Below are 12,316 nucleotides of genomic sequence, written 5' to 3'. Positions count from 1 at the left end.
ATTCTTGAGTTATTATTCTACTTATAAAATTATTTTTTAAATAAAATTAGACTAGATTGTAGATGTATAACTATTATTTTAAGGATTTAAAAAAACTTTTATTGCAACTCTAATTATATACAAGCTTAATTTGTCTAATTTATTTTAAATTAAAATAAATTCATCAATATTTAAATTATTTTAAAAACAAATTTTCTCAAATAGAATCATATATATATATATATATATATATATATATATGGTATTTATATATTCCAAAAACTCAAGCATAATTATATTTACTTCAAGCATGACATAACTTTTAGGTAGTATCTTCTTTTAATCTTGAGATACTTGTTATATAGTAAAGACTTTATATTGTTTGTTGTATAAACTTCTCTAATCACTTCATTTTTATGATGGTAGATTGTCTCAAGAAAAAAATGGCAAAGTGTATATATATATATATATATATATATATATATACATAAATATAAAGTGAATTAATCATTTTTTTAGATATTTATTAATATTAGATATTTTTCAAAGTTTTAGAAAACACCTTTTAATATATTAATTTTTTTTTTTAAGTAATCTTTAATTTTTTATCTTTAACTTAATGGATAAATAGAACATAAGAATAAGTTATTAGAAGAGTATTTACATTGTGCCATCATCTATTACCAAGACAAACAAACAACTTTCTTGACATGGAAAAAATATATATAATAATAAAATATATTCTTTTATTCAAAAAGCTCTGTTTTTTTACTTAATATGCTTATCATTTACAAATTTGATGCTTTATTTTTTTTAATTTACAAAGCTAAAAACAAAATATTTGACAAAAATAAAAGAAAAGCTTCATATAACAATAAAAATTCAATTAAAGAAGCTTGAAGAAGAATAAAAAAACTAATACAAATGTTTATAGAGAAGAATAGCTTCCATTCAAAGTTAGTAATAAGGCATAACAATTTTTTTTTTGTAACCAATATTAATTTTAATTTTTCATAAGTTTGATTATTAAATATTTAAATTATTTTTATATATAAATAGATCATTCTAATTACAATATTTAATGAAGATTCATTATATATTTCATAAATCTCTTTTTGAGCTTTATACTATAATTAATAAATTAATAAGAAAATAATTATCATAGCTTCCTATTAAAATAAACAATAATTAAAAATTTAAAGTAAAAGAAGTTTTGGATTCAAGGTGGTGCCATTATAAATTTAAAAATCTTTTATATTAATGGAGGCTTATAAGAGCCTTGTAATTGAGTTCAAACTTGTTGTTTTTTAATAACAAGATCCATTAAAACTAATGACCGACTATTGATAATAACACAATTAAAAACCAAGTACAAAATCACTTTAAGATTCAATTTGTAGAACTTTTTGAAACATAAAAAACCAATAACTAACATTATTATCTTAAAATTTGTTGTTTGTAAAAATATTGAATAAATCTTTTAGATTTTTTAACCTTTGCAATATTAGAATCAAAATAAATAACTTCTAGAGAGATTTTTTATTTTTATTTTTTATCGATAGAGAGATACAATTTTCACAATGTTTTATTAAAAGGTAGCTATGAAGGTCTCAATAATCACAAAATAACTTGGAGGTCTTTTTTTCATTACATAGAGTAATATAGATAATTAAAGAGACTTATCAACTATATTCATATACAACATTTTGAAGGGTGTATGAATGCATGTCTGTGTGTACAGACGTACATATATATATATAACACAAAAGTTGTTCGAACATAATGCTTTGGATTTTATAATTTTGTTTCCAAGATTTTTTTGTAAATTTTTTTAATACCATGACCACTGATTTGCATTAACATAAGTTTGAATACAGTTATTATTATATATATATATATATATATATATATATATTCTTCCCAAATAAATTTCATTATTTTTTTCTTTCAATTGCATCTCCATTCTATCAACATGTAAGATTTATGAGACCATAAGGCATTCAAAATTTGATGTAAAATTAACAATAATACCATTTTTCAAAGGTTTATTATGAGTAAAATAATAATAACAAGAAACCTTGTATGTTTTAATGAAAACATATCCTCAGTTTTTTTTTTTTTTTTTTTTTTTTTTTCAAGAAAGTACTTATCATTAAAATTAAATATCAATGGCAATGGAATCATCCAGCTTTTGGTTTTGCAACCTTGTTACGAAACCATTGCCAAAAATTAGATTAAATACCCAATTAATTATATAAATTATCTCTTACAATAAAAAAGTACAAATATAGAATACTTAATCACATACCTAGTACACATATAAAAAAACCATATAATAATTGAATGTGGAATGAGGCTACCATAATTTTTCATGTGATATTCAATGCAGGCCTTGGTTACACTGTAGTGAATTGATTTTTAAGCCATTCCTAAGCCTTGTACCCAGTACTGAAGAAATATTTATAAAAAGGAAATAAAACAACATAAAGTAAAATGAAAATAAAAACATGACCTGCCATTGTACAATTTCAAACATAGTATCAAAACTCACAATAAGGCGAGTCAAAATTTAATGCACGCATAAAAATAATCTACCATTTATTTTTATTTTATCAAAAAAAAAAGAAAAAGGCAAACCAAAACAAAAGGAATGATAGCCAAATGGATGGAAATGGGCTCACATGATGGACTGTGCAAATCTTATGACAATGGAGCCTCGTTGGCAGAGGGTTTTAGAAAGACATAGAGAGTCTCTCTTTTCCCCAATAAATAACCTTGCCATGGGAGCCTTTACCTTTACAAAAACATGTACTTTTTCATAACCTCCTTTACTTTAAAGCTAATAACCCCCATAAAACAAAATAACACCTTCTCCGCACCCCTGGAGCTTAAGCAATCACATATCCTTTTATTCTTTCCTGATAAAGCACCCATTACTTTTCTCCCTCAAATAGACGGAGAAATCTATGAGATCCAAGATCTATCTATTCGAAGAGATCATCTACGGACATGGAAGAATAAGCAGAAAGGAGTGGACAGGGGAGGAAAGTTTTCATTTATTTATTTTGTTTTGGGGGGTTTACGAGGAATGTAGAGAGTCAAAGGAGTGGGGAGGGGCAGTGAAGAAGAAGAGTGAGTGTTGCAGATATTCCTGAGCCTCCTTTTGCAGAGAAAATGGGTTTTCCTTTCCTTTCCTTGGAGTTGCTTGCTTGCGGCTATGGCAGCAGCAGCCATGATCGAGCAGCACAACGCTGGACTGGTCTGGACTGGGAAGCACGGTCTCTTCTGACCGCATCATGAACGCTGCAAAGCATCAAAACTTCCACATTCGACATGAGAGTATATATATACCTATATGTGTGTGTGTGTGTTTTTGTTTGAGGGGTATAATATACTATGAAATGGCTATGAATGAATGAAAGAAAGAAAGAAGGAAGGAATGAATGCATGAATGATGGAGTGGTGCAGTGATGGTGTTGAAGGTGGGAGTGTGCAGAAGAGGCGCCGAGGAGCATGAACAAGACGACGCTGTCATGTCGCTAGACTGGCAGAGGGTGCAATGGAGCGCGATCCACACATAGCTGAGCTGGAGCTACTAAGGGGTGGCTAATTGGGTAGAAGCTAGATGTTGTTCCCTGTGAGTAGTTTCATGATGCGCCAGGAAGGATAATCGCAACGTGTGTTTATACATTAAACACTATGTTGCTGGTCTCACTCACACAGGGCAGATCCCGGGGTTGGGAATTGGTTGTCAGGATCAGGGAGAGGGGACTCAAAGCACTGGAGCAGAATAAGATGGGTGTAGATGTTAGGAGAAGGGGAGTACAAATGTGCTCTCAAATATATATGCTACAGTTATTGAAACCCGCTGGTGTAATGATGAAAACGGTGATCAAACCTTAAATTAACACAGCTGCTGCTGCTGGATGGGTAATACTGTCTGTACCTCGCTTGGCAGCGGATGTGGGCGTGGCCTGCAGCTGATCGGTCGGCTTAGAAGTTTGTATAAGGTTTTGCAAGGCCTTGGCGGGTATTTTGGCAATCATGCTGAGTGGGGTCCAGGGGGTTGCCGAGAGTGGGGGAGAGAGATGAGGAGAGTGGTGAAGACCTGGTGAGCATTGTCAACAAAAAGTGGAGGCTGGATGTGAATGAGTTTGCTTGGCTCATGAGCGCCTCGAGATGACTGTCCAATGCAGAAGCTAGGAAGGATGCTTCTGCGGCCCAAAGTCATGTAAAGAGCAGGGTGTTGCCCAACGCTTCTGATTCCGGCACTTGTGTGTAGAGGATTCGGCGTCGTAGAAGTGACCGGCATGATTAGCTCCCTGCAGAGAGTAGAATTGTCGGTCGGGGGGGTTGTCTGTGTGTGCTCTCCCACGTCCAAGAAAGGATGAATCTGTTTATCGAGGAGGTAGCTGCACCTTCGAGAGGGCGACGTAGAGTTGCTTTCACGAAGTCCGTCGGTTGATCGAAAATGTGCACGCGCAGAGGCAAGACCTGTCTGCTCATGTTTCGATCTTTGGTAGAGTGTCAGCTTCTTCCATCAGAGACCGTCACCTTGTCATCGAGCCGTGAAACCAACTGACAATCTTACGGTAAACAGATAGACCAACGGAGACTACTTGCGAAAAAAATAGTAAACACAATTTAGCGGGTTTTGATCCGCCGTGGGCATGTCCCTAGTCTGGGCTCACATCTGAGCACTCTGCAACTACATCGCTTGTTCCGTGAAGATTTATGCAGGATTTTCACATGGCATGTCGTTTTCGAAGCGCTATAAAGCTTGAGTAACTCCAAATAAGTGAGAGAAGGGGGCCGGGACGAAAGCTGTCACAGATAGAGATCGGCCACGATCACCACCCTGAGTGTGCTTGGATCACACATGCTACCCTTTGCCTTAGGGGCCCACGCTCGTTAAGTATCATCGAGTCCTCAAAATCTTATCCCACTTGGACAGCGAGCATCAGCCACAGAAAGCACTATTCCCTCGCTCGCATGCGCGTCTCGATTGTTCTTAGAATTTTCATGAAGTAGTCGGATCCTCTGGCGATTGAGCCGAGCATGATGCGTCTGACACGGGAGCCGAGAGTCACACGAATCCTTGTCTCGCATTGCTTGATTTCGTTTCCCTCGGAACCTTTTAGACGTGGGTCCAGCTGCTAGCCGGTCGGAAATTGGGACAAGTACTGGAAGGACTTGCCCCCTCGAGGTGATCATGAGTGGCGCCACCTTTTGTGTACTTCCAGCTTGCCGATGCGCATAGATAGGTTAAAAGAGGAGGAATTTGCTTGTGTTTTCGCTACTGCGATCTTCTCTTATCTCATCATCCCTCGGAAACGATAATGGTACCTGCAGAATCTTGGCCCATAAGCTCTCTGAGATCATCAAGAACCGGCCTGGTTGTTCTTTCAAGTTCTTGTAACTTCCAGTTTAGCTTAATTAGGCCTGTTTAGGTGGGGCTCGGAGAAGGTGGCGTGTGCATCTGGGTCGGGTGGTTCATGACATCGGTGCTACTGCTGAGTTCGGTGGAGAGCAGCTCTTGGTAGCCTTGGCGGTCTGATCGGTTCTGGGGGTACAGGGTAGAGAATCCGTCCCATTTTCTGCAGGCGATCTCAGATTGGGCACGCGCAGGCTAGCACGGATTTAAGGTGCGATGAAGTCAAGTCTTTCTGGTACATATTGTGTAGAGTGCACATTTGTGGAGATCGCCGCTCATCATTTCGAAGGTTGATTTACAGGTGTTCACTTCCTCGTTCAGAATCTCCTAACTGTCGACGCTGTGATCAATCGTGTACAGGTTCTGAGGTTGAAAGCTCTGGTGGCATTGAGGGATTCTGGCAGCGTCGCTTCATCCGAGTGCAGATCTTGAGTCCTGGAGGTCAAATTTACGCCATTCGTCAGCAGTATAATTAGAGGTGTTCACTTGTTAAAGGATCATGCGACTTGATCCTGCGGCTGGAAAACGTTCTAGAATAGTTGACTCACTGCTTAGCCACAATACTGATCCCGTCCCCGAACAGAAGGTTGAGAGACTGTAAAGGCGTTGCCTCCATTTGTGAAAGTTACGAGTATCTGAGAAGACGTGATGACACCCGAGGAATTAGAGATAGCGAAAGTTAGGCAAGCTGGAGCTCAACACAGGTTGGAGATATAAAGATCATGGGCCGCCACTCGTGTTGTCACAAACAAAAACTGAAGAAAGGGCTGTGGTCACCAGAAGAAGATGAGAAGCTGGTGCGTTTCATAACCAAGCACGGCCATGGCTGTTGGAGTGCCGTCCCCAAACAAGCTGGTGAGTGCTTTGCTAACCCAGGCTACCCATCCAATAGTTTCTCCTGCTACTGCGTCCGTGACAATTTTCACAGTTAGTTCTAGCTTGAATCTTGCTCGCCCGACCCACCACAAAGGGTGTTCATCCTCTGATGGGCTACTGAATGACACTTGTGGACGACTAGATTAGCATAGAAACGAAATGAGCTGCCTTGTCTCTAATTCAGCACGTACGTCTGCTCCCTAACTCAGTCTTAAGTCCGGAAGCATTCTAGATTATATCTGCAACCTGCAAACATCAAGGAATGGGGAGGAGGGGGGGGGGGGATTTTGCAGGGGCTGATGTTGAGGTCAATTTGGCCTGCAGTTAATTTTCCAAAGACTGTGTTATAGATTACGAAACTCACATTTATAGCATTGGTTTGCCCAGTGTCATACAGATACCTTCAATCTTGCCTTGTATTTGCAATACCAGGAATCATCCAGAGATACAGTCAATTGAAGCCACACTATTCTTGTGCTGAGAACTACGGCCCTCCACGTCGGTTACAGGGTCGTAGTTCTTGATAACTTGTGCATGTACGTAGCTCCTGGAGACCTGGCTGAAGGGTAGTTTACAGTCACATAGAATAATTTTTTGTGTTGTAGCGTGAACGAGAATTGTTGTTCTGGGTTTCCACTTCACTAGCGAGAATCCAGCAATTTACGCATTTAACGGGAAATAATTTTCTAATTCCACCATAAGTTGCCGGACGTGAGTTCTGCAATGATACGGGTTCGATTCTCCAGTTGAATTGAAGTGGAAAAGAAAACGTCAAAATGCACGTGTATAACCAGAAGGGAATTCTGCACCAGCACGATTTGCTTTCAGCTCCCTCAACGCGATTGCGAGCCATGACGCAGGCTGCTGGAGCTGCTGTAGTTGACTGGTTTTGTCTTACGTTACTGTTTTAAGACTTTTATGGTTAGTTCTGTCAACATTCGAAATAAATTTGAATAGGTCAAATGAGATGGTCCAAAGGAATAAATACCTGTAAACCAAGAGACTGTCATTAACATATTTAAAGTGAAAAAAGGTTCTTTTCATTGATGTAAGGAATCTAATCGTGTGGAGAAATTGATGAATGTTCCTGGACAATGAATGCTGCAACAGGTCTCCAAAGGTGCGGGAAGAGCTGCAGGTTGCGGTGGATCAACTACCTCCGGCCGGATTTGAAACGAGGCGTATTTTCGGCAGCAGAGGAGAACTTGATCATTGACTTGCATGCTGTTCTTGGTAACAGGTTCTCTCATTCTCAACACCTCATTTCACCTTAGACTCAGGTCTTTTGACAACTGTCTCTCCTCGAACTCACGATACCATACATGTCTTCTGGTCCATATAGAATCATTCTTAGCTGTCTGAAATATCTACGAAGAGTTTCAACGTGGACGCCTAGTCGATTGGGGGTGCGTGAATAACAGTAGCTTCATCGATGAGAGGCAGAAGGGCCGGATTGTAGTCTCTGCAGCTACATGTGCTCCTTGCAAATGTTGAGTTAAAGCAGAATTTGATCCTGTATAATGCAGGTGGTCACAGATTGCAACCCAGCTACCAGGCCGCACGGACAACGAAATAAAAAACTTCTGGAACTCTTGCATCAAGAAGAAGCTGCGTAACATCGGCATCGACCCCAACACTCACAAGCTCGTGGGCCCGGAGTCATCAAATCTACTCGGTGAAAGCTCTTCCAGTGAGATCAATCCCCCAAGCGAATCCAACAGATCACCCTCTTCCAACCAGCAACTCATCCCCAACAACTCCCTGGGATGCGTCAGATTTACAAACAACGAGTTCAAAGCGCAGTCGTTGTTCCATCCTCCAGCTTCCCACAACCCGTTTAACCCTATGGAAGATGTGCTATACAATCCAACCAGAGGTCTCAACCATATTCAGTCTCATGGAGACAGTCAATTTTTGGACTTTAACCGCGTGCAGAGTATGCAGGGCAATGGATTGTCAACCGACAACCTTCTGGAGCGACTGATGATGGGGGGGAAGCACAGCGGGGGGCTGCCTCCAAAGGTGCCATCCATGCAACATGCGACTGAAAGCCTCGACCATGATTCCAATGGACCGAACCCTGAGCACCAGCACTCCACCATGGTTCCACCAACTTTCAACCCTGTCTTCTGGCTGCTACACTCAAGCGGTTCTTCCTCCTCTGAACCGATTCAAAGCACAGGTAAACCATTCCCTGGCCATAATCAGCATTCAGCTCCAGAGATAGAGATGCGGTTAGGTCCCTTTGCGCCGAGCTCGTCGTCCGCTCCCCACGACTTCCACGGCGAGAGCTTCCAGAGGTTTGTACAGGACCGAGGGGACTTGAGCTCCATCACTGCGAATCTGCAGCTGCGATCGGGTTCAGGATCAGCTCATGACGACGCCATGAATGTGGACCATACTAATGTCCGAAGACCGTACCGGTGGCAGGGGCAAAATGGTAGCGAGCCGAGCAGTAGCAGCACCAGTAACGATACGGGGATCAGCCACCCCTGCAGCCATCTCGTGTTCCAGGAGCCTAGTGGCAACCATCTCTGGTCCAACGCTGATTCCACTTCGGGACCAACCATTCTCAAACCTGGTCACCTTCCAGGTCAAGACGCCATCAGCGATACAACATCCACTAGACCCCGGTTCTCATCAGACCAGGGACCGGACCACGACACCGTCATGAAATGGAACGACTTGCTGCCGACGCCCGAGAACAACCCTCGTCAGAATCACAACATCAACAATCTGAGCCGGTCCCAGGGGAGCCACCCCCACACGCAAAACAACGGACCATCATCTCATGCTCAGTTCAGCACCTCGCAGCAGCCACTGCACTGCATGACCTGGCAGATGCAAGCCAGTCACGGAGGCCATGATGCCATGTTCGATTCCATGGCACCCATGTCTCAGGAGCTCCAGCGCATGGCCGCTGTTCTCGACCAGATTTGAGCCCCATCATGTTACAAACCAACCAAGCATCAGTTGTAGCACGATCTAGACTAGGGATCTATTAGCTTGCTAGCATCAGATGCAGTACAGTGCAGATAAACTTGTGGGTGAATTCTTATACCCTTACTTCAGGCGGAAGCCGAGGCTTGGAAGCCCCTGAAACTCAAATAAGCTGCGGTGGGCAAGTAAGGGGTGGCAGAGAGAGAGAGAGAGAGAGAGTGAGAGAGCGAATTCAATTAAATTAAAAGTGGTCTGCTCCGTGCGGAGCAATGTGGCGTGGTAGACAGTAGGACCCTAGAGAGACCATCAACTCAGACTGACGTTGCATTCCATTGCACTGCATTATTGATTTCAGAGACAGAGAGAGCGAGAGAGAGAGTGCTGTGGTGGCCGTGTTTATAAATCCCATGGTATTGATCCATTCGTATCAATTGTATTGTATATTGTATTGTATTGGCATTGCATCGCACTAGTCCCCTCTTCTTCATCTCAGTGTTCCTTCCCACTTTGTGCCCACCCAGGCCGACTTGCCTCTTCGTCTCCCCCCCCGCCCCCTTTCCCTTGCACCGCTTCATCTTCTCACCGTGACTCTGAGTGAGCATCGGTTGTTGCTCCTTCAGTTTTTTTCTTTTTACTTTCTTCTTCAAGGCTTGCTTCTTCACACTCTCCCAGACCCCACTCTGGCCCCAGAATATGCTCCTTACACGCCCACCCACACACACACACACTGCCAGAGGGCATCTCACACTTTTACAATTAATGCTGTGCACAAAAAACTCCATGTTGCTCTTTGCTGGTGCACTGTGTAATAACTGATTTCGTTTCCTTTTTATTTTTTTATCTTTAGTGTAGTTGTATGTATGTGTGTGTTTAAATGTAAAAGGGAGAATGGATTTGCATTAGAGATAGCTGGTGAGGAAGAGTACAACTTTAAATATAAATTATTCTTTTGTTGGCCTTGAATTTTCTAATTGATCTTGCAAATGTTCGTGAAAACTCATGTTTTATCCAAGGAGATGTCTACAATAGAGGGGTTCAAATATGGCACTTTTGTAAAACCAAATAATTGGAATTTAGCACGTGATATCTCTAGGATTACTCAAAATATTAAATCCAAAATATCACCATTCAAACTTTATTATCATCTTCAAGTTTGTGAAGTATTGTATAGTCAGATAGTCAAATAATGAGTCGGAAAGGGAAGAGAGTTGAGGTAAGCAATGCAGTTTTTGATATTTCACCCACTTCTCTTTTGATATTTTGAAATATCATGGAATACTTTGAGATCTCATAGCGGGTGAAATATCACCCAAAAAGGCCATGTTTGAACCCTCAAATGCAGAAAAAGAATATTAGATGTAGTTCATATGCAATCCATAAGAAATGCCTCTAAAATGAAAAGTTTCTTAAATAAAAGAATATACTAAAATATTCAGCATTTTTATTTAGATACATAAACTATTTTATTTACTTTTATATATAACATTTATAGAATGTAGTACAATAAATTAGAGCACATGTTTAAATAATTAATAACTAAACAACTAATAATAATAACAACATCAATCTTTTGAATAAATATTTAAATTCCAATTGAATTAGAAAACATATATACATATATCTATATATACAACTAATAGATCAAACTACTCTATCCATTAGCATGTTAGGCCTTTATGATACTCTAATTGAAATATACTATATGTTCAAATAGACACAACTATATATTTAAACTTCAAACTCAATTATTTATATTTGCTTAAAAATTCAGCTTAAAGCTCATTTAAATATTTCAAAAATTCTTTTTTTTCTGAAAAGAAAAAAGAGAAAAGAAACTATTTTAGAGAATGAATATATATATATATATATATAATGCCATTAAAAATCTCTTAAGTATGTGATGATTTTTTTTTTTATTTATTTATACAAGGTATCTTGAAATAGTTTTGATAAAATTTGAATTTATTCTAAGAATTATTTAATGATATAAAATAAATATAAAAGTACAAAAATAATTCAAAATAAAGAAATTTTTCTTAATCAAAGACCTTCTTTCATTAATCTTATAGATGTCTTTAATCATTACTTATTCCAAAGCAACCTTAACGACATGTTTTTATAAACTTAAATTAGAAAGCTTTTAATACCAATTAATTAGTTATATATATTTTCAAATAATATAATTATTAAAATAATAAGGTTTATTTTTAAATTTTACCAACAAAATTACAAGAATATATATATATATATATATATATATATATAGCTAATTATATATACTATTATTATAGAATTCTATTAAAAATTATATTTGATTAAAATTATTGATTTCTATTAAGTTTTTAAATAATCCTTTAAAACCTCAAAAATAGAGATTAAGTATTCTTTAACCTTTTACTTTCAAATCAATTAAAGGATTTAGATTATAAATCAAATATTATAATAGCATTTATAATATACCATCAATTTTAAAGTTTTAATAAAAATCTTCTTATTTTAAAAGTTTTTGTATATATATTTTTTATTTCTTACTTTGTAAATATTATTATATATCAATTAAAGAAATTTAAAAGATAATATTATACTTTTGACTTATAAAAAAAGTTGGTAATATTATAGCAAAAGAACTAGTAAGTTTATTCTTAAAGCTTTATACAATAATCAAAATTTTATTGAAATAATTTTAATACAGTGAAAGATCAATAAAATATTTTTTAAAAGTAACAAAATTTGTTAAAATTAATAAAATTTTAGGGATTTATTTCTCAATATTGATAAAAATTGAATTTATAACATGTTAGAAATTTTAAAAATAATTAATTATTATTTAAAAATCACACAAAATTCAATATCAATTTAACACACTACATTAAATCACTGTCAAGGACAAGAACTCGATGAAAAAACAGTTCAGACAAGTAAGCCATCACTCAAAGAAAAGCAACAAAATATGAATAATAAGTATGTATATTGAAAAGAGAAACTAGAATGGCTATTGCCAAAAGATAAGAAAACTAGAGATCCTTGAAACTAGACTAGAAGCAAGAAAGGAGTTGACAAGAGTGAAGAAGCCTTCACTCTTGTCTC

The 12,316-nt window shown here is 37.8% G+C and overlaps 1 protein-coding gene across 2 annotated transcripts; it reads left to right on the top strand.

Annotated features, from left to right (window-relative positions):
* The first annotated feature begins 3,127 nt into the window (after window positions 1–3,127).
* On the top strand, window positions 3,128–9,670 carry LOC112294159 (uncharacterized). 2 transcript variants are annotated; one of them, XM_090243613.1, is made up of 5 exons: window positions 3,128–3,336; window positions 3,476–5,624; window positions 5,774–6,268; window positions 7,400–7,529; window positions 7,816–9,670. In XM_090243613.1, the coding sequence occupies exons 3-5, from the start codon at window positions 6,136–6,138 to the stop codon at window positions 9,227–9,229; spliced, it is 1,677 nt and encodes a 558-aa protein (XP_090099739.1). In that variant the 5' UTR covers window positions 3,128–3,336; window positions 3,476–5,624; window positions 5,774–6,135; the 3' UTR covers window positions 9,230–9,670. The 2 variants fall into 2 exon arrangements, with proteins under 2 accessions (XP_090099739.1, XP_024400128.1); XM_024544360.3 differs by having other exon boundaries at window positions 3,128–5,624.
* Window positions 9,671–12,316: the final 2,646 nt, after the last annotated feature.

Source organism: Physcomitrium patens, chromosome 17 (assembly GCF_059467195.1).
Source record: "Physcomitrium patens ecotype Gransden chromosome 17, ASM5946719v1, whole genome shotgun sequence".
In the NCBI taxonomy this organism is placed as follows: Eukaryota; Viridiplantae; Streptophyta; class Bryopsida; order Funariales; family Funariaceae; genus Physcomitrium; species Physcomitrium patens.
Note: the sequence above shows the minus strand (reverse complement) of the source record. Positions and strands in the feature narration are given on the sequence as shown.

What these genes read in the sequence shown, in the direction of transcription:
- LOC112294159 (XM_090243613.1), top strand. Translation starts at nt 6,136, where the DNA reads ATGGGCCGCCACTCGTGTTGTCACAAACAAAAACTGAAGAAAGGGCTG. An exon ending in TGCCGTCCCCAAACAAGCTG is followed by an intron (nt 6,269 to 7,399) that starts GTGAGTGCTTTG and finishes ATGCTGCAACAG; the next exon opens with GTCTCCAAAGGTGCGGGAAG. An exon ending in CATGCTGTTCTTGGTAACAG is followed by an intron (nt 7,530 to 7,815) that starts GTTCTCTCATTC and finishes TGTATAATGCAG; the next exon opens with GTGGTCACAGATTGCAACCC.